A 23,049-nucleotide genomic window follows, 5' to 3' on the forward strand; every position below is an offset into this window, starting at 1 on the left:
GAGGAGAGAACCTCATCTGAGAAAAAAAGCCTCCATAAGACTGGATTATAGGCAAGCCTACTGTAGGATATTTTCTTAGTTAGTAATCAATGCGGGGAGCCCATTGTGGGTGGGGCCACCTCTGGGCTGGTGGTCCTGGGTTCTAGAAGAAAGCAGGCTGAGCAAGCCAGGGGAATCAAGGCAGTAAGCAGCACCCCTCCATGACCTCTGCATCAGCTCCTGCCTTCAGGTTCCTGCCTGTTTGAATTCCTGTCCTGATGTCCTTCAATGCCCGACTATGATATAAAACCGTAAGCCAAATAAACCTTTTCTTCTCCAACTTGCTTTTGGTCATGGTATTTTATCATAGCAATAGGAATCCTAACTAAGAAATATAGTATAAAATAAATGTATAACTACTTAATAAATATATATGACATATTAGAAATACCAAGAATAGGAAAGTAATGTAGAAAGTAATCAATGTAAATGGAAAATAATTATATTTTTAAATACAACTTTAAAATTAATTTTAAAAGTTCAAAGATAATAATAATGCAAAAGAAAATCATCAAAACAACATAAAGAAATAAAAAATAAAGCAAAATAAATGGGAAAGAACACTAGAAGAAAAAAATCAAACATGTAAATGAGTTAAATTTTCACATTCAAATATGAAAGATGTATTAAAACAAAAACAGGTATATATTTCTGAAAATATATATACTAACAGGTTAGAGAAGATTGAAAGCAAGTAAATACAACAAAGAGAAGAATGGAAATAGCAACAAGCGACAAGATGGAATTTAAGATTAAAATGTTAACTAGGTATTGTATAATACATCTATAATCCTAGCACTGGGGGTTAGAGGAAGAAGGAGTACAAGTTTTAGGCTAATTCAGGCTACAGCACAAGTTCAAGGCCAGCTTGGGTGCTATAGCAAGATAGATTCAAAAGGTGGTGATGGTAGTAATATCCCTTAGTGGTAGAATACTTGCTTAGCACACAGAAGGCTTGGATATGATCCCTAGAACCAGGGGAAAAAATGAAGCATTTAACAGCATCACAAAGTTTCATTATGACATGATCAAAAGCATTTCATACAGAATATATATTTAAGGCTCTGCCCTGAAGACTATCAAAGCAGATGCTGAGACTTATGGCCAACTTTTGGGCAGAATGCAGGGAATCTTATGAAAGAAGTGGGAATTAGTAAGATCTGGAGAGGACAGGAGCTCCACAAGGAGAGCAACAAAACCAAAAATTCTGAGCACTGGGGTCTTTCCTGAGACTGATAATCCAACCAAGTAGTATGCATGGAGATAATCTAGAACCCCTGCACAGATGTAGCCCATGGCAGTTCAGTGTCCAAGTGGGTTCCATAGTAATGGGAACAGGGGCTGTCTCTGATATGAACTGATTGGCCTGCTCTTTGATGACCTCCCCCTGAGGGGGGAGCAGCCTAACCCAGGCCACCCAGGAAGACAATGCAGCCACTCCTGATGAGACCTAATAGACTAGAATCAGAAGGAAGGAAAAGAAGACCTCCCTATCAGCAGACTTGGGAAGGGGCATGCGTGGAGAAGGGGGAGGATAGATAGAAGAAGGGGCATGGATAGGAGGGAGGAGGGAGCTACAGGGGGGATACTAAGTGAGTAAAGTATAATTAAAAAAATAGAAATAAAATATAAAACATTTTTCTAAAAAAGAATATATATTTAGCTGGGCACAGTGGTGCATGTCTCTAATCCCAGCACTCCAGAGGCAGAGGCAGGAGGATCTCTGAGTTCAAGGCCAGCCTGGTCTACAAAGTGAGTTCCAGGACAGCCAGAGATATATAGAGATAAAAAGAAAAAATGTGTTTTTCAAAAAAAAAAAATATATATATATATATATTACAAAATCAATATCGAAAGAAGAAATATTTGCTTCATATTCTAATCACAAGTACAAGAATAAATTGTTGAAAACTACAAAGGTAGTGAATACTCATGTTGAATTGTTGCTTTTAATAATTTCCATAAAATCTTGATAATCTTTTTTAAAAGGTAAAGTCTAATTTTCCTCCACTTGAGTAAGACAGACTTAATGACCAGTTTGTAATAAACAGAAAAAAAAAATACAAGTGATTATGTGAAACTTGGAGATTTAAGTCATAGAAGACATTGCAGCTTCCTGGTTTTCTCGCTTAGATTACTCATTTTGGGGAAAACTAATTGCTATTTTTATGAGAATGGTCAGCCAGCCTTGTGGAGAGGCCCATCATCTTAGGAAAGAAATGAAATGCTGTACCTAGAGCCATATGAGTTAGCCATCCCTTTTTATACTTTTAAAAGATTTAAAGCTTTATTTATTTAATTTTATGTGTATGAGTGCTTGTCTGCGCGCACGCGCACATATACACATACACTAACACACATACACACACAATATGTGTGCAATGCCCTCAAAGGTAAAAAGAGGGCATCAGATTCCCTGAAACTAGAGTTAAAAATGGTTGTGCACTGCCATGTGGGTGCTGGGAACCAAACACAGGTCTTCTGCAAGAAATGCTCTTAACCACTGGGCTATCTCTCCAGCCATGAGTTAATCATCATGACAATGGGTTCTTTTGATCCAGTCAATCTCTCAGATGACCACACCGTTATACAATAACTTACTTAGAATCCCATGAGAAACCCTGAGCCAAAACCATACAGCTAAGCTAAACCCAAATTTCAGACCCATATAAACTTGTAGATTCTAAACTTTGGAATTTTAAGGTACTAAGTATTGAGGTTGATATTTACAATAATATATAACACACATATTTAGACTGCTAAAATAAAGATTGCAAAATTGATAAAATACAATAAATTTAATATATATAAGGAATATTTTACAAAAACAATTAATTTTCAGATGTCCATGCAAACTTTGTGAAAATTAACTTTACACATGGCATAAAATAAAATTGTAATAAATTCAAACTGAAAAATATCTCAGAGGACATTTTTTTATATCATAACTTAATAAGATTTGGAATAAAAAAATAATATGTGACTAAAGCTGGGCAGTGGCCTTTAATCCCAGCACTCGGAAAGCAAACACAGGTGGATCTCTGTGACTTTGAGGTCAGCCTAGTCTACAGAGTGAGTTCCAGGTCATCCAGAGATACAAAAAAAAAAAACCCTGTCTCAGAAAAAATAAAATAAAATATGACTAGAAAAGTTCTTGCTCCATGAATTAAGATTCTTAGAAATTAACAGCTGTAGTCTTGATATGCAGTGAGTCAAAGAAAAAAAATACAGATTCAGGTTTCACATGAGGACTGTGGAGAAGACTCAGTAAGTAGGTAGTTGTTAGGCAAGCATGAAGACCCAAGTTCAGCTTCCTAAAACTTACTTTAAAGATTGCTGTGGTGGTAAAGATGTATAACCACAATACTACAATACTAGGAAACAGAAACAAGTAAAATGATAATAGAGACAGAGACAATAGTAAGCATCAGTTACTTTGGGAGACCCTGCCTCAAAATATGTGGAAAGTGAGAAAGAAAGACACTAATGTCAACATCTAGCCTCCATATATACAAGCAAAAGCTGTGCGTGTGCATGCATACACATACACACACAGAGAGGCATGCACACAAACACTTCCTCACCCTACCCCCACAATTAAAAGAAATCTTAAGTGTATACTGACCTTCTAAGTATTAAGCCTCTCAAGGTAATGGCTTCAAACACAGGCAACATTTATCTGGATATATATCTGTCTTGCTGGTTTAGAATTAGTCAAATTACTTTGCATAATCTAAGTTAGAAAACATTTTAGTCTTCAAGCAGTAAGGCAACTAAGTCTCCTATGACATGAGTCTCTAGGTTCTTTAGGCACCTGTTAATGAGATCTCTCTCAGTTCCTTTCAAATGAGCAAAAATTCCAGTCAACCCAGACTCATGCTGCAGGGCTAATAAATAACATATCACTTATGACATGGATATTAAGTGAAAAATTATAAAAAACAAAACAAAACAAAAAAAACGGGATAACTACAATTCTGAAAAGCACTCATGATCTGCAAGGGATTTTTAAAAAGGAGCAGAATAAAATTAACTTGAATAGGCATACAAAAAATGAGAGATTTTCCTATATTCTTACCTATTTCCTACTGAAGCATTTTACAATACACATCTGAAATTTATTTTAACATAACTGGCCATTTTCCTGAGGAATATCAAACAATAACTTCTCAACTTCAACTCCATAATGTTGCAATTTTCATTTTTATAACCTCTATGTTGAAGATTTAGTCTCCTCAAAAAAGAAAAACACTTCATCCCAGGGGCAGCAGGAAGTATCCCAGTGATGGGAAATAAAGGGTTTGATTACCTTTCCAGTGGGAAAATTATGAGAAAAGGCTGAGGTGGAGAATGAGGGAAAGAAAAGGCAAAACAAGACAAAATGGATCCCAACAGACAGCCTCAGTATGGTACCCACAGGGTTAAGAGTTAATTAGCTGCTCTGTGTCCATGTCCAGCTCATTTTCAGCTTCAGGAACACCACTTGCAGCACCAATTTAACAAACTAATTCACTAATACCTGATCTACAATTTCAAGCTTTCCTTCCAATGAGAGAAGAAACATCCTGTAATGTTAGCAAGGCTGAGGTTCTAAATGAAGTATTTCAAATTGGTCACTCCACTTAAGCAAAAGTGGCTGATTAGAATTAACCTTTTCAGAAAATAAAATATAAAAACATGACCCAACTAATGATATGTAAATTGTTTCACCTGATGATAAAATTACATTTGAAGACATATAAAGTAGAAATGCCCTTTTAGCAAAGGTCTCTTGTGGTTAAGAGCATGGTACCTAAAAGGGGAAAAATTATCTCCCAAGCCAGATGGGATTATGAAATATTGTTAGTATCTCAGTATTAACATGCTAAATGACAAAAAATAAAATAAAATAAAATAAAATAGGATAATCAAATACTAAAGAAACTAAAATCTAAGAACAATTCCTCAATAGTAATCATTAATCTGAAATCCACAATTTATTGCAATATGAATATGTATGTAACAGAATCTTCCTTGTCCTTTGAGACTTTCCTTCATGATCTGGGCCCTTACTAAATTATTAAATGTCCTTTAAAGCCTTGCCAAAACTACCATTCCTTAACCGGGGAATGGTAGTACATGCTTGCAATCTCAGGAGTACTCAGAAGGCTAAAGGATAAGATTTTGAGTTCAAGGCTAGCTTCGACTGTATCGTGAGGCTGTTTCAAGATAAAATAAAATAATAAATCAGGCACAATGCCACACACCTAGAATCCCAGCATTTGGGAAGATGAGGGGGATTGTTGTAAGTTGGAGGACAAACATGGTTTCATAGCAAGATCCTGTCTCAAACTCAAAGACTAGCCACTTCATCCAGGAAGTCAATGAAGTTAGTGTCCCACCAGTACCCTTAGAGCTCCAAATACCAATCACAATACAAATGTCAACTATTTTTTGTTCCTTGTGTTCCCTACCTCTATCCCTGTACTAGGAACTAATCCCAGGGAATCTTGTCTTTTTTATCAATCAAACTTCCCACTAAATTGTTGTCAGTGCAATAATTCCAGCCTCCCCAACCTTAGTTTTTTGAGACAGGGTTTCTCTGTATAGCCTTTGTTGTCATGGACTCGCTTTGTAGACCAGGCTGGCCTCGAACTCAGTGATACACCTTCCTCTGCCTCCCAGAGTACTGGGATTACAGGCATGTGCCACCATACATGGCTTAATAATTTCTTCCTAATCATACTACGTTGCTAAGTTTTAGCATATTATCTCATTCATAAATGATATTTTATATATATAAAATGAACAATCATCTTTGTATGTTGCTCTAGTTTTTATATGATGCCTATGCCTTTAGTAGCACAGAGATCAAATAAAAAGCTTATTAAGTGAAGAAGTTAGCAGAAATGTTCATGTTTGCATATGATCACTTATAATGCTAAAGTCTTGACACTGTAATCCTGCTACTAAAGAGGATGAGACTGAGGATTACAAGTCCAATACATGCCTGGGCTCTGGAGTGAGTCTAATGCTGGCCTTAGCAACTTATTAAGACCCTGTCTCAAACTTCTTTAAAAAATGAAACAAAGGATAAAGAATATAATAGGTCAGTCATACAGTGCCTGCCTAATTGTAGGAGGCCCTAGGTTCAACTCCCAGCACCATAAAATAAGTCTTGAGCCAAACCAACCACTTGGAAGAGAAAAGCAAAATGGCAAGACATGCCAGTAATACTACTGCCTCTCAGACTTGGTTGACCTGGATCAAGCCTGAGCATATAGCCCTGCTTATATTATAATGTAGAGAGAAACTGATGAGGAAGAAAGTATATAACAAAATGCCAACTGACAAATGAATAAGAATTTTTTGTTACAGCAAAGCTTCTGGTTTCTTTAGGGCTGAGAATAAAAAAGGGCAAAGAATAAAAAAGTCAGAGTAAGACATAAATATTGGGTATTTTTAGTTTTAGAATTTCCCAAGAAGATACAGTTGACCAAATTACTCCCCCAAATTCAAATTTGTTTTCTTTAAAGCATAATAATACATAAATTAAAGTTTGACCACTAGCTAGTTCTAAACAAGTTTTGGAGATTGGGGTTCACACCAACATGACTCAACCCATAGCTCTTGTCAATGAGCTAAAGGGAAGCATTGCACTGGACTGGGATTCAATGAGCTGTTGTTACACTCATTGAGAGCAAAATATTGCAGTGAGATCAGAGCCCATCACAGAAATTCCACCATGCCCAGAAACAATTGCTTAGCTCATAGCTGTGCATCCACTATGATCTGAGCAGAAAGGTTTGTATCTGATGCTACAGAAAATAATCCACCACTCACCACCTCTCTAGATATTGCTTTATTCTCCATCTTTTCCTTTTTATCTACTTTTTAAGCCATTGCTCTTTTAATTAATCTTCCTCTTCTTTTTTCAGTTTTCCCCATTCTCCCACACCTAAGACTCAATAATTATATTCATTTGTACTGTAAGCATTGTTTATATGAATTGTCCACATCATGGAAACTTACACCTTTAAAAGTTAAAATAGTGTTTGAGTTACCTTAATCTTTTTTGGTTGGGAATTTTAAAAGTGTGTCATTTGTTCCTTTGCTTCTTAACAGACTATGTCACACAACCTAAAACATTCTTGGTCAAGGAGGTTATCGATCTAAAAATACCCTGAGGTTATTTTGAGAAGTATAAGACTCTTACCAATGTTACCCAGTCCTAGTTCATGGACTATTACTACCTCATTTACTCTTTGTTTTTATAATTACACATCTCCCTTTATCATAAGGATGCATGTTTTCATTGCTGCCATAATATCTGATTTTTGCCTCTTCCCTTCCTAATCACTAATCTGTGGAACAAGGAACTAGACAGGAAAATCTGGATGGCCCTTGTGTAAGAAAGTGTTTCCCTGATATATGATTAATGATCTTTGAGTAAAGACCTACGGTCTGTCCTGTTGAATAAAGCTGAATGGAATCATGACTATTTCAAGATGCCAAAAGATCATATTTGAAACCAAGGAGTGACAGTGAAGAAAGGAATGCAGCCTAAAGTTTGACAACCTGATAGGTGAGGTATCCTTTTGCTCACATTGAAACACTGCTTCTCAAATAGTTTGAATTTTGATTTTATGTAGCTCCACCTTCATGCAAATTGTTATCATTCAGCAAGAAATTATAGACCAAAATAAGAGAGAAAGGGTCAAAAATGTTGGCTTTTAAAATTAGCGAGTACTTCTTTGGATGTATCTTTTGTTCTGCCTTTGCATTTCACTGTCTTTATCTTAGGTACTTGCTTATTAGGCTAAGAGGCCCTGTACCGTCTTCATTAGAGTATCTTGTCATTTTGTTTTCTACATCTTTTCAGGCATTTCCCCAATAAGATAAAAATATCTTTATTTAGTTAGTACAAATTCCTTTAAAATAATAATGAGGCCTGCCATGGTAGCACATGTCTTTAATATCAGCACTCAAAGGCAGAGGCAGGTGGATTTCTGTGAGTTCAAGGCCAGCCTGGTCTACATAGTGAGTTCCAATCCAATCAATGCAACAGAGTGAGACCCTGTATAGTAGTAGCAGCAGGAGGAGGAGTAGTAATAGAAGTTGGGCATGGTGATTCACTACTGTAACCTCAGCACTCAGGAGGATAATTAAGGAGGGCCATCCTGAATTTTAGAGCGCCTGGGATTGAGGTCCAAGTCTAGGTTACATAGCAAGGGCCTGTGTATGTGTGCGTGTGTGCGTGTGTGTGTGTTTTCAGCACTTTTTCTTGTGCCATAGTTGAAAATACTAATGATGTTAGTGACTGACTCCTTCTGCCCTCAATGCCTTATCCTCATTATTCTTGTTTTCCTTTTAAAAGTAAAGGTTACTATCTATGTTTCTGATATATAACACAGTGTTACAAGATACATACAAAGACCGAAAAAGCAACCACAGTGAACCAAATCAACATACCTATCATCTTAATACAGCCACTAATATTCTTTTTGGCACTCACTACTAAAATCAACTCATTTACCATGAATCCCAGACACAGTAAGTAACTGAGCACAGTAGGTTCACATCCTGGCAAGCATGAAACCAAAACAAGCATGATCAAGAAATGAAAGTGTATTAGTACAGGAGTTTATCCCTCACTCAGAAGCCAATAAATACAGTTTACTAATATCATCTTCATGTTTAACATAGATCTCTTGTTAGTTTCTCAAAGTAAAATATTTTTCTTTCTTTCATTTTTTTATTTATTACAATTTATTCACTTTATATCCCAGCTGTAGCCCCTGCCAATCTCACCCTCCCTCCCTCTTCTCCTCCCATATCCCTACCCAAGTCCACTGATAGGGGAGGTTCTCTTCCCCCTTTCTTTCTGACCCTAGCCTATCAGGTCTCATCAGGACTGGCTACATTGTCTTCCTCTGTGGCCTGGCAAGGCTGTATCCCCCCCCCCAAGGGGGAGGTGATCAAAGAACCAGCCACTGAGTTCATGCCAGAGACAGCCTCTGTTTCCTTTACTATGGTACCCAGTTGGAGGTTGAGCTGCCAAGGGCTACATCTGAGCAAGGGGTCTAGGTTATCTCCATGCATGGGTCTTTGGTTGGAGTATCAGTCTTTGCAAAGACCCCTGGGCCTAGGGGTCTGTTGGTTCTATTGGTCTCCTTGTGGAGCTTCTGTCCCCTCTAGGTTCAAAGTGAAATCTTGCCATCATCAATAGTCCTTCCCTTAATTCCCCTTGTTAAGTCAATCAGATAATGTGCATGGTTTGTTCTATGCCCAATTTGCATTTTAACTTCTCACCTTGAGTTTGGTAAAATTCTAACCCCTGGCTCTTATATACCACCCTCAAACAGCTGCCTTACCTTCCTTCTACCCCAATCCATGCCAGAGTAGCTTCTTTCTCTTTTACTGCAGGGCCTGTAATCTCCATTCCCTAAATAATGTCACTAGAGAACTCCTGAGATGTTACTTGCTTCCATTCGAATGCTGTATTTCACCTTTAGTTCCTTTTATGATGCTTCCTACCACCCACCACCTCTTGTTCAGTCTTTGCATTAGCACCTCCCAGTTTTTATGTTCTTTGTCACTTTGCCAGTGCAATTAAAGAATCTTGTCAAAGTACTCTGTTCTGATAGCTGTACTCCAGGACTCAATCTCTGATCATACCATAATACCTTCGGATCCCCCTCAAAAATGTTTCTTTTCCACATTAAATCGGCTAGAAAAAAAAGTAGGGAATACACTAGAACTCATTGGTACAGGAGAAAACTTCCTGAACAGAACACCAACAGCACAGGCTCTAAGAGCAACAATCAATAAATGGGACCTCATGAAACTGAAAAGCTTCTGTAAAGCAAAGGACACCGTCATCAAAACAAAGTGACTGCCCTACAGTTTGGGAAAGAATCTTCACCAACCCTTTATCTGACAGAGGACTCATATCCAGTATATATAAAGAACTAAACAAGCTGAAAAGCAGCAAACCAAGTAATCCACTTAAAAAATGGGGAACAGAGCTAAACAGAGAACTCTCTGTAGAGGAATATCGAATGGCAGAGAAGCACTTCAAGAAATGCTCAACCTCATTAGCCATTAGGGAAATGCAAATCAAAACAACCCTGAGATTTCACCTTACACCCATCAGAATGGCCAAGATAAAAACCTCAAGGGACAACACATGCTGGAGAGGTTGTGGAGAAAGGGGAACCCTCCTCTACTGCTGGTGGGAATGTAAACTGGTACAACCATTCTGGAAAGCAATCTGGCGCTTTCTCAGACAACTAGGAATAGCGCTTCCTCAAGATCCAGCCATACCACTCCTAGGCATATACCCAAAAGAGGCTCAAGTACACAAAAAGGACATTTGCTCAACCATGTTTGTAGCAGCTTTATTTGTAATAGCCAGAAGCTGGAAACAGCCCAGATGCCCCTCAACTGAAGAATGGATGCAGAAACTGTGGTACATCTATACAATGGAGTATTACTCAGCAATGAAAAATAAGGAAATCATGAAATTTGCAGGTAAATGGTGGGACCTGGAAAGGATCATCCTGAGTGAGTTGTCCCAGAAGCAAAAAGACACACATGGTATATACTCACTCATATCAACATACAACATAGAATAAACCCACTAAAATCTGTACATCTAAACAAACTAAGCAAAAGAGAGGACCCTAACTAAAAATGCTCAATCCCCATCCTGAAAGGCAAAGAGGATGGACATCAGGAGAAAAAGAAAACAGGAAACAACCTAGGAACCTGCTACAGAGGGCCTCTGAAAGCCAGAAGAAGAAAACTGGAAACAACCTCGGAACCTGCCACAGAGGGCCTCTGAAAGCCTCTGCTGTGCAGACTGTCAAAGCAGATGCCGAGCCTGATGGCCAACTGACGGGCAGAGTGAATGGAATTTTATGTAAGAAGTGAGAAATAGTAAGAGCTGGAGAGGACAGGAACTCCACAAGGAGAGCAACAGAACAAGAAAATTTGAACACAGGGAACTTCCCAGAGACTCATACTCCAACCAAGGACTATCTGTAGAGATAACCTAGAACCCTGACAATGCAGCCACTTCTGATGAGAACTGATAGACTAAGATCAGAAAGAAGGAGAGGAGGACCTCCCCTATCCGTGGACTTGCGGAGGGGCATGCATGCAGAAAGGGGGGAGGGTGGGACCAGGAGGGGAGGAGAGAGGGGCTTATGGGGGGGGTACAAAATGAATAAAATGTAATTAATAAAAGTTAAAAAAAAATTTTAAGAAAACCCCAATGTTGATCTAACTTTTATAAACTTTCATTGGATCTCAGTAATCGATCCATGGAATGCCATGCACTTAACCGAAAAGGATTAGTCCACACACAACCTGCATTCTCTTATTCTGCACGTTAGAGTGGTGTCTAGGCTTAGAAATGCACCACGTTACAAGAGTAAATAAATGAAGTGAAACTAGAAAAAAAAATGTTTCTTTTCCAAATGTCTTAGAATTTAGTGACCATTGTCCCTATTTAACTCTCTCAGCCCTTTTCCTTTTTACATATTTACCAAAGTCTCTAGCTAAAGACTTGCCAGATTGCTTTTGTTATTGTTCTCCATATCTCGACCCTCAGAGTGTACCTGTGAGCAATAGCAGAACTGGACTTCTGAACATTTAGTATGAAGGAATGTGGTAAGTCAGACAACTAGTCTTCACACTGGACAAGTTGAGATTTCACTTCAGCACTTCACCCTTCCTCTCCTACACCTTTCCAATTTGGCCAGGTGTGGCCCCATGTCATGGTAAATAAACCCTCTCTAATTTGCCTCATCCAGAAATATTTCTCTACATAAATGTGGACCCCCCCACCTTAAGGATGCTGCTGATCCTTGGCTCCAACATCTGGAAAGTGTTCCTACAAGGATGAACACTTCACAGTAGTCTAACACTTTGCCTGCCTCCTTTCAGACCCAGGGTTTCTGACTAAATGTCTTCCTCAGCTCCTCAGCTCTAGGTCCAAGGGGTCAACTCATTCAACACATATAACTTCCTGATAATTGCCCTCCATGTTGTTGATAGTCCTTTACTCTTCCTTGTAACCTGCTTTCTGGATTCCACCTCAGATTCTCATATCACCTTGGACTATTTCTCCTACAACTTCTTACCCCTCCTGCTTCCTAAGGACCTTACAGCTACTCCCTGACCCTAGTGCACATTCTAATCCTTCAATCCTCCCATTCCTCTCATACTGGCCTCTTTTCCTTCCCTACTTTAATACTATGGCTATATCTAGAAGTTCTCTTTACTAACTCCCTCAGCTCCCTATCATTAAGTCTTTGTCTGGAATCCCTATACCAACCAACTGCCTGGGGAGCTTCCAACCTCCTCTGAACATCCCTGGTAGCACTGTAAACTTGTTTAGGCTGCCTGAGGTGTCATCTAAATTCCTTCCAAAATGCCTCATCCATTGACTTACTTCTAGCTTGGCCTGTCTCATTTTTGGCCAAGTTGCCATTATGGACGAATGAAACCAAATCTTGCATTTCTGTTATAATATAATTCCCTTAAAATGCTATTGGATATGTGTGTATGAGAGAGAGACAGACAGAGAGAGAAAAGACAGAGAGAACATGGGCTTGATGATGGGTTGGCAGATACACGCAGAGGATCTTGGAGATTGGGGAGGGGAAAGAATATGATCATAATATAGTATACAAAAAAATTTAAATAAAAATATAATAAATAAAAATGCTCTTGGATAATTTCATTATTTTATCCATAAAACAACATACAGAGTGGAAGCCCAAGATAATATGGAAGCTAGAAAATAAACTGTGGTTAATCTTGCTAGTCATGAGGATGGCAGATAAGGGACAATAAACGCATTTTCAAAAAGCAAAATGTATAAGAACAACATTAAAAGATAGCATTGGGGCCCCAGGATCAATTTTTTTTTTAGATGTCATCATCCTAGAAGCAAACATTTGGGTAGCAACTATGGGCTCAGAGAGAGAAATGAATCCAGTCAAAGGGCTACAGATCTACTCCATGTCAGCCACACTGTCTTATAGCCTCTGTGCAAAAGATGAAGCAGCAGGAGGGCAACTGAATACAGAGCTGCTGAAGCAAGGTGGAGAAGAGAACAATTTGAAATTGACTAAAGAAATCTCCTTTCAGACATAATTAGTGTGCGATAAGACTCATTATATGACATGTTAATTTCCAAGCAAAATAAAAGATTGCATTTCTCTTGTTTCTGTGCCATCTCATCCTTTATGACATAATAAAAACAGCCAGGTAAATATTCTAACTGATATACAGATAATCACATTGGTGAACAAAAAATCTAATTACATTTTTAAAAAACAAATCTTATGAGATGTGTGAAAAAAAATCAATAGATAGAATTCTACAAATCTTTGAGCTTCTAGAAAGCATATGTTATATTACATTTATATTTGTGTTCATAGACATGCAAACAACAAAACTAATATTGTTATCCACCCTAGAACTGCCCTCACTCAACAATAAAAGCACAAGTAGTTAGGAAAACAAGTATTTACCTTATAGAATATCAACAGAAGATCATCCAGTTTGCCATGCAAATCACCTGGAATACAAATGAAAAAAATCAATATTCAGTAGGAACCAAAATGCAATGCTCATTTTGTTATAGAATTTTAAATCTCAAATACCACAAGTATTTTCATGGGATTGGGTTTTCACCTTATGTTGATGATACTAATTCAATATGCAATTTGCTTCTACAGATTCTTCCTCCCCCTCCTATGCTGCACATGAAGTTGGAGGGTTAGCATCTGGAACTGTTTGCTTTAGCCATTTATGTATTGTTTTATTTATTTTGAGTTAAGCTCTCTATACTAAGACTTTTATGTTTATTTTCTTGTTCAATCCTCAGAACCACCCTATGCTATAAGTAGACTGTCATCATTCTTATATTCCAAATGAGACTGAGAGAACTTAAGAAATATATGCAGTCACCCTGCCACCTAAATCTGAGCTAAAATTCAAGCCCAGCATTCTCTCACCTCAAAATGAAACCTCAGAATGATTTCCTCTGTATTGCCTACATTTTAATGCCTGGAAGAGCAACAAAAACACCTATTACAGGAAGTGTTGACTCTCCAGGGACCTACCATACTACCTAGAAAATTGCAGGCGCTCAATACATGCGTTTAATCAGTGGCTAAATACGTAGCCATTCACTGTTGGGTTTGCTTTATTTTACTTTAAAAGTTTAAAATTTATGACTAGATAATTGAGATTCTTTTTGATGAGGCAGTTAAGAAAAAAAACAAAAGGAAACTATTAAATATATGACTCATTATTTAAAAAATAAGAGTGACTGTATAAATACTCAAAAATTCTATAAATATTTTACCTAAAAATATATATATATATATTTATCTTTCATAATCAGTGTTTAAATTTTATATTCTACTTAAATACCATATTGTTTAATTTAAGAACACATTTTCTCAGTTTATTTAAAACTTCCACAAACAAGATAAATCAAATATATGCAACAGAAGACTCCAATTACACTAGAAATTAGAAAGTGAAAATCCTACATCATCAGCACTTTTTATAAAATTATTAAGTATCAAGTAACATCAATATTAATTGATACTTAAATGTCAATACCTTTATATAGTCTCACTCCAGATGTTAAATAAATATTTAATATATTTAGGTAATTATTTCATTTTCCCAATTTTCTTTAGAATGATTTGCATTTTTAAAATATGAGTATATTGGTAATAGAGATGACTCAGTAACTAAAGTGCTTGCTATTTAAGAAACCTGAGGAGGGGTATCCAAGATGATGGCGCTAGGAGGACACTGTGTCTGACGAACAGGACAGCAGTGACTGCACAGTTACCAATACATGGAACTCTGGGCCCTAAAACACCAGCTATTGTGTTTCCCTGGTGAGAGGAAACCCCACAGTGTGGAAAGTAATCGGGTTCTTGTCACCCAGCTAAACCCCAGAAGAGTTCTCAGGTCCCGAAAGACACTCAGTCGACAGTCTAGAGCCACACACCTGCATGCTCTGATCACCATCCCAGACTGAACTGCAGGCCCTACAATACCAGAGACTAAGATTTCCAATTGAGATGAAACCCCATGGTAAAGAAAGCAATCAGGACTGACCACATGTTATCCAGACAATCCCTGGGAAAGGTCCTGGGGTCCAGCGGGCACTCAGCCACCATCCCAGAAATCTGCCTGCACTCCCAACTCACCATCCCAGACAGAACTGTGGGCCCAAGGATAACAGAGACTGGGTTTCTCTGTTGGGGGGAAATCCCACAGTGAGAGAAAAAACAGTTCCGATATCAGGGCACTCAGCTGATACCCCCCCACCCCGCTGCCACAAAAAGTTCTCCAGATAAGTTCCCAGTTCCAGCAGGTGCCCAGTCGCTAGCAGAGCTACTCACCTGTGCCTGCGTGCTATACTCACCATCCCAGACTGAACTGTGGACCCCAAAACACCACAGACTGGGTCTCCCTGTCGGGAGGAAACCCCATGGTGGAGGAAACATCAGGTCCGACCTCAGGACACCCAGCTCCGGAAAAGTTTCTGGGCTCCAGCAGGCTCCAGGCTCTAGCCTCCTGTTCCATGCATGAGTGCTGCTGTGCTCACCTCCCACTGATTACCGCTTTGCTACTGGGGCACAGAACTCCAATCTCAGACTTACAGAGGCCTGGGATCCACATGATCAGCCCCAGACACTGCACCAAGGCACAACCTGTCCCCCTAGCTAAATTGAACAAACTGCAGGCCTCCCTGGTTCTTCAAGAGGGCTGTACCCAGCAAACACAGGGTAAGAACAGGAACAGTAGCACACTAAATTCAGAGCAAGAAACCCAGCAGCAGGGCAGCTGTCTCCAGGACTTCTCCTGATGAAAGGAGAGCCCCCACACCCTGACTCCCAACAACCACAGTTACTACACAGGTCCATAAACCTGAGGTAAGTTGTGGAAATTCCTGAAAAACAATGCCATTCAGTTGATCGTAACCAAAAAGCCGAGGAGGCCATCTTCAGGAACAACCACCTTCCTGCTTAAGGGATTCTCCCCACCCCAGGATTCCAGGAAGTACCAGAAAATATCAGCCAACACCTGAGATAGCTAGATGGGTAGAGGTCAGTGTAAAAGCACAACCGACAAAAGGCAAAGCAATATGGTATCTCCAGAACCCACTTATTCAGGGGCAAGCAGCCCTGGACACTCTATTATAAGTGAAATCTAAGAAGATGACCTGGCATCTACGCTTATGAAGAGGTTAATGGAGGAAACAAATAAAATGCGTAAAGAATTAGAGGAAGATAAAGTCAAACAGATTATGGTCATCTGTAAAAAATTAGAAGAAGATAAAGTCAAACAGATTATGGCCTTTCTATAAAGAAATACAGGAAGATGTAGCCAAACAGTTTGTGGCCTTAAGAGAGGAAATGATTTTTTTAGAGTATTATGATTTTTTTCTCCATTATTATTATTATTATTATTATTATTATTATTATTATTATTATTTACAATTTATTCACTTTGTATCCTAGTTGTAGCCCCCTCCCTCATCTCCTCCTGGTCTCACCTTCTCTCCCTCTTCCCTATCCCTCTCCCCTAGTCCACTGATAAGGGAAGTCTCCTCCTAGCCTATCAGGTCCCATAAGGACTGCCTGGATCCTCTTACTCTGTGGGCTATGTAGGTCACCCCACCAGGGAAAAGTGATCAAGGAGCAGACAACAGAGTTCATATCAGAGACTTTCTCTTCTCCCCTTACTACTAGGTGTCCCACATGAAGATTGAGCTGTCTATGTCTATGGTCTACATCTGACCAGGGGCTCTAGGTCCTCTCTGTGTATGGTCTTTGTTGATGTATCAGTATCTGCAGTCCCACCTGGGCCCTTGAGAAAAAATAATTAAGTCACTGAAAGAAATAAAAGAAACAGAGGAATGTTCAAACAAACAGGTGAAGGAATTGAAGGAAAAACAGGAAAACGCAGTCAGACAGGTAAAGGAAATAAAAAAAAAACATTTCAAGATCTGAAGATAGAATTGGAAAAATTAAAGAAAACACAAATCAGGAAATCATGGAGAGGAAAAACGTAGGGAAGAAAACAGGAAGTACAGAGGTAAGCATAACCAACAGACTATAAGGGATGGAAGAAAGAATCTCAGGTGTGGAAGAACAATGGAAGAAATCGATGTATCCATCAAAGAAAATAATAAATCTAAAAAAATTCCTGACACAAACCGTCCAAGAAATCCAACATAACATGAAAAGACAAAACCTAAGAATAATAGGAATAGACGAAAGAGAAGATTCCCTCCTCCAAGGCCCAGAAAATATTTTCAACAAATCATTGAAGAAAATTTCCCCAACTTAAAGGAGAGACTATAAGCATACAAAAGGCCTACAGAACACCTAATAAATTAGACAAGAAAAGAAAATCCTCCCTCCACATAATAATCAAGAGTAAGAATACAGAACAAAGAAAAATACTAAAAGCTTTGAGGGAAAAAGGCCAAGTAACATATAAGGCAAACAAATCAGAATCACACCTGACTTTTCAACAGAGGCTATAAAAACCAGAAGGGCCTGGACGGATATCATGCAGATCCTAAGAGAACACAGATGTCAGCCCAGGCTACTATACCCAGCAAAACTCTCAGTCCTCATATATGGAGAAAACAAGATATTCGATGACAAAAACAAATTTAAACAATGCCTATCCATAAATCCAGCATTACAGAAGATACTGTAAGGAAAAAATGTACAACCCAGGAAACTAGCTAGAGTCAGGAAAAAAACACAGGAAATAAATAACTTCACTACAGCAAAACTAAAAGTAGCCAAGCACACATGTTTACTACCACAACCAACAGCAAAATCAAAGGATCTAACAGCCACTGGTCATTAATTGCTCTCAACATCAGTGGACTCAACTTTCCAATAAAAAGACACAGACTAACAGAATGGATATGTAAACAAGACCCAACAATCTGTTGCATACAAGAAATACACCTAAGTCACAAAGATAAACATTACCTGAGAGTAAAGGGCTGGAAGACAGTTTTCCAAGCAAATGGACCCAAGAAGCAGGAAGGAATAGCCATTCTAATATCTAATAAAATAGATTTTCAACCAAAATTAATCAAAAGAGATGGGGAAGGTTACTTCCTACTCATCAAAGGGAAATTACACCAAGAAGACATCACAATTCTGAACATCTATGCCCCAAATACAAGGGACCCCACATTTGTAAAAGAAACATTAATAACACTTAAACCACACATTAATAGTGTGAGACTTCAACACCCCATTCTCAACAATGGACAGGTCAACAAAACAAAAATTAAACAAAGAAACAATGACTATAACACAGATTATGAATCAAATGGACCTAACTGGTAGCTACAGAAACTTTCACCCAAACACAAAAGAATTTAACTTCTTCTCAGCACCTCATGGATGATTATACCAACATGGAACCTTCTCCAAAATACACTATTTAGTTGGTCACAAAGCAAGCCTCAACAGATACAAGAAGATTGAAATAATCCCTTGTATCCTATCTGACCACCAGGGACTAAAGGTGGATATCAACAACAACAGAAATAAATAGCAAAATGCCTACACACACATGGAAACTGAACAGCTCACTGCTCAATGACAGCTGGGTCAGAGACAGGAGCTCCACAAGCAGAGCAAAAAGAAAAAAAAATAATCTGGGCAGAGGGGTCCTCTCTGAGACTGATACTCCAACCAAGGACCATTCTGACAGCTCTGTGTCCAAGTAGGTTCTCTAGTAATAGGAACAGGGACTGTCTCTGACATGAACTCAGTGGCTGGCTTCTTTGATCACCTCCCCCTGAGGGGGGTGCAGCCTTACCAGGCCACAGAAGAAAATGCAGGCAGTCCTGATGATACCTGACAGGCTAGGACCAGAGGGAAAGGGAGGAGGACCTCCCCTATCAGTGGACTTGAGGAGGGGAATGGGAGGAGATGAGGAAGGGAGAGTGGGATTGGGAGGGAACTAGGGAGGGGGCTACAGCTCGGATACAAAGTGAATAAACTGTAATTAATAAAACAATAAATAAATGTAAACAAAAAGACCTGACTTCCAGTCCCCATCAATCAAGTAAAAAACACGGTGCAGTGATACCCACGTGTAACTTCAATGCCCAAGGCAGCCGAGACGAGTAGATCCTTGGAGCACACTGGCAGGTCAGCCTTGCCAATCAGTGAGCTCCAGGGTCAGTGAGAAACTGTGTCTCAAAAAGTCAAAAAGTCAAGTGGACCGCAATGGAGAAAGGCATCCATCATCGATCTCTGGTTTTCACAGGTATGCATACACACCACCACCACCACCACCACCACCACCATCACACATACAGAAATCTGAATATGAAGGACTATAATAGCTAGCATGCTAAAATATGAAGTTGTTTCAGCATATTACAAGTTGAGGATTCTTGGTTCTAGTCACAGCAGACAGGGGATAAAAGGAATCTATAAAATATTTTTAGTTTCTAGCTGGTCAACGTATCATGGGGAAGAAGACATGAAGACATGAAGATATTTTCACTGCAAATAACAACATGAGTGTAGAACTGATTATGATCTATAACATGAATTATCAACTAAACAACAACAACAAAACTTCAAGAAGCTAAAGCAGAAGGATCAAGAATTCAATACCATCCTATATATATAATGTAGAGTTTTTTGCTTTCCTCTTTACCAAAAGTACTATGCGGGCAAAAATATCTGGAAATAAATGTCCCAAATGTAGGGTCTCTTAAATGAGTAATTTGTACAGTTTACCTAGTCTCCAGTATTTTACTTAAGATGATAAGTGAAATATTAGCCAGACAAGTACAAAAATGGCACTCTCCCTAGTCTGGAATATAGAAGACCTCATTTTTAATCCTAATCTCATCACTGACTGGCCGTGTGAGCCAGGGTGCAGGGTACTGTGTAAAACTGCATTGATGATAATATGTGTTTCTCTCTGGGCCTCTATTTCACCCATAAAAGCAAGAGATAGGGGACTGTAATACACTTCAATGATAGATTGCTAGCTTAGCATGTGCAAGGCCCTGGGTTGGGTCGATGACTCTGGAAAAAAATTAAAGCCTTAGCTTTTAGTAAGGGGACCAGGACATGGCCGTAAGGGCTTTTCAGTTCTCATACTGTGGAATTCAAGGACTCCCATGCCCTTTAACTCATTTCTTTTTCTAGGGTGCAGTGGCGCTCATCTGTAACCTCACTGCAGATAAAAATGCAATGGCAACTGGGGGTAATGGAAATGGACAGGGACAGACCCTAACATCTGTTTTTGACTGTTAATGTACACTCTACCAGAAAACCTAGCCCCAGGCTTTAGAAGATTCACAGAATGGCATGGTTTCCTGAGCCTTATGACCCCAGAGTTCTTCATTTCCATCAAAAGCAAAGCTTGCTATGGCTTTGAATAAAAGGTTAGGTATACTATTGTCAAGAGAGATCTGGTGGCATGATTAGGTTGAAATTAAACCATTAGAGACTCTTCAAAAAACCTGAGTCAGGCCATGTCATGAGATACACACTGCTATATCAAGTCCCTGTCATCACTATGAGATGCTGGGAATGGAAAGGGTTTAATTACATTGTCAAATCCACTCTACCTGCCAGAGTAAGAGAACGTGGGCTAAAAACTGATTTGGAAAATAACAATCACTGTTTTGTAACCTAAAGGCTTAATTAGAAGTTAGGGAATTACTGTTCCTTCCATGTGCCCCGCTCGCAGACAGTGTAAGCATACTGAGCACCAACTGTGATGAATTTCAATGTGTGCTGTTTCTTGAAGCAATATCCTGCCAGGCTGGCCTAGAAGATAACAAAATCTCAAATCTTATTATTTAGGAGAACAGGAACAGATTTTGGGGACATTCCCACTCCTTTGAAAGCTGCAAAGACCAATTGGAAAATCTAAAACAGCAGCCAAGGGCAGAAAAGAATTTAATCTCCACCCCGCCTTGGGTGTTTCTCTTTCCAGTAGAAGTGGCATGCATACAGAGGCCCACCTGGAAAAAAACAACAACATGGTACAGAGATAATGAGAGCTAGTCAGAGGGCAAAGAACACTTATTCTATCCATCAGTGTCTTTACATATGAAAATGCTGTCTGCCTTTAGAAAAAGCTACAAGAGTTCTTTAATTTCTCACATAATTAATTCCTGCCAGCTGGTATGCAAAACAAAGACAAGATGGGGAACAGTATTATCATGATAGATAATTCTATATTAACATTTTCCCCTTAACACAATCCAATTTATATAGTTTTCAAGTTAGGCAAATGATGCAGGACCAAGAGGCTCCTAAATATTAATGTGACAACTCTTTTCTGAAACTTACCACAAATTGTTATCTCTTTGGCAGCAAAGGTTCTTACGTGAGTGAAATTCGGCATTTGCTTCAAGACTCTCCTGGCTTCAAACAGCACTTCTAAGACATAATGAGCATGAAGAATCTGTGAGGGGAAAGTAGAGGAAATAGAGATAATGAACCAGGGAGAAAGACATGAGCGTGTCAAAAACTATAAAAAAAATGAAGCATATGAGCACATTTTAGGTTGCTGTATTTCTGAATAATCATTAAATTATTCTCAAATAGGTTATTCTAACATAGTATCTAGTACATAAAAAGCCCTTAGAAGATATCTGTAATTGAATTAACGAATGGTTCCTAAAATTATTTACAGTCTCATGTTCTATTTTGACATTATTAATTTGCTTAAAATACTTCTGATTATTCTTGGCCCTTAGATATCAAGAGGAGTGATGGGAAAGTGGGGTCAGGGAGGCCAACTGCCTAAAGAAAATGTTCAGATAAAAGAATTACAATAAGAATCATCTAAAATGGGGAGGAAAAAAGGAAACAAAACAAGGAATGAAAAGAAAAGAGTTATACCTCTTCATTTTTTGAAACACTGCCACTTGCCATTGAAAAGTGGGTGGGAGGGTGGGACTGGGAGGGAATGAGAGAGGGGGCTGCAGCTGGGATACAAAGTAAATAAACTGTAATTAATATCAAAAATAAAAATTTAATTAAAAAATAACTCTTACAACTCAATAATGAAAAGACAATTGATTTTAAAGCGAACAAAGGCTCTGCATAGCTATTTCTCCAAAGAAGGTATACAAATGGAAAGTAGATAAAAAGACACAGAATATTATTAACTCGAGAACTGTCAGTCAAAATTAGATTTAGACATCACTTCACACATATTAGGAGAGCAGTCATCAAAATAAAATAATAAATATCAATCAGAGGAATAAGTAGAACCCTTGTACATAACTGGTAGAAATGTAAAAGTGTTCAGCCTTGTAGAAGAACTTAAGCCAGTTACTCAAAAAATTAGATATAAAGTTACCTATATGATGGCACAATTCATCTCCTAGCCACATATATACCCAAGTAAATGAGGACATATCCATAAATAATGTGTATGTGAATTCTCATAGCAGCATTATTTATAGTAGCCAAAGGTATAAAATTTTCAAATATCCATGTGCTGATAAATCAGTAAACAAATGTGTGGTATACAATGAAATATTATGCAGCCATAAAAGAAATGATGTATTGATACATGCTCCAAAATAGACAAATATTAGAAACACTGTTTAGTGAAAGAAGCCAAATACAAAAAGCCAATATAATACATCTTCATGTATATGAAATATCTGGAATAGGCAAATAAACAGAGACTGAAAACAGAACATTAGCTGTTTAGGGTAAGGGAAAAAAATAATACTTTGATGGGGATGATAAAAATGTTCTACAATTAGATAGTGTTAATAATTATACAACCTGTGACTACATGAAAATCATCGAACCATATATATTTTAAATGATGGATTTTAAAGTTTGTAAAGTATTTTTAGAAAGTGAAAAGGGAGATGCTCTATGCCTACAAATTAAAAGAAAGTTACTGTGCCCCTGAGAAAATATCTATTCACTAGGTTAAAAAAAA

The 23,049-nt window shown here is 38.4% G+C and overlaps 1 protein-coding gene across 1 annotated transcript in view; it reads right to left on the reverse strand.

Moving 5' to 3' along the window:
* The window catches only part of Ppef1 (protein phosphatase with EF-hand domain 1), a 77,156-nt gene that overhangs the window by 53,936 nt on the left and 171 nt on the right, over positions 1-23,049 (reverse strand). Inside the window, exons 2-3 of the mRNA XM_055615732.1 lie at positions 21,432-21,546; positions 13,566-13,612 (exon numbers count right to left, since the gene is read on the reverse strand). Of these exons, the coding sequence (XP_055471707.1) occupies positions 13,566-13,612; positions 21,432-21,546 (162 nt within the window). The remainder of the gene's footprint in view (positions 1-13,565; positions 13,613-21,431; positions 21,547-23,049) is intronic.

The sequence above is a fragment of the Psammomys obesus genome, unplaced genomic scaffold (assembly GCF_907164565.1).
Source record: "Psammomys obesus unplaced genomic scaffold, mPsaObe1.curated_primary_1811, whole genome shotgun sequence".
Classification (NCBI taxonomy): Eukaryota; Metazoa; Chordata; class Mammalia; order Rodentia; family Muridae; genus Psammomys; species Psammomys obesus.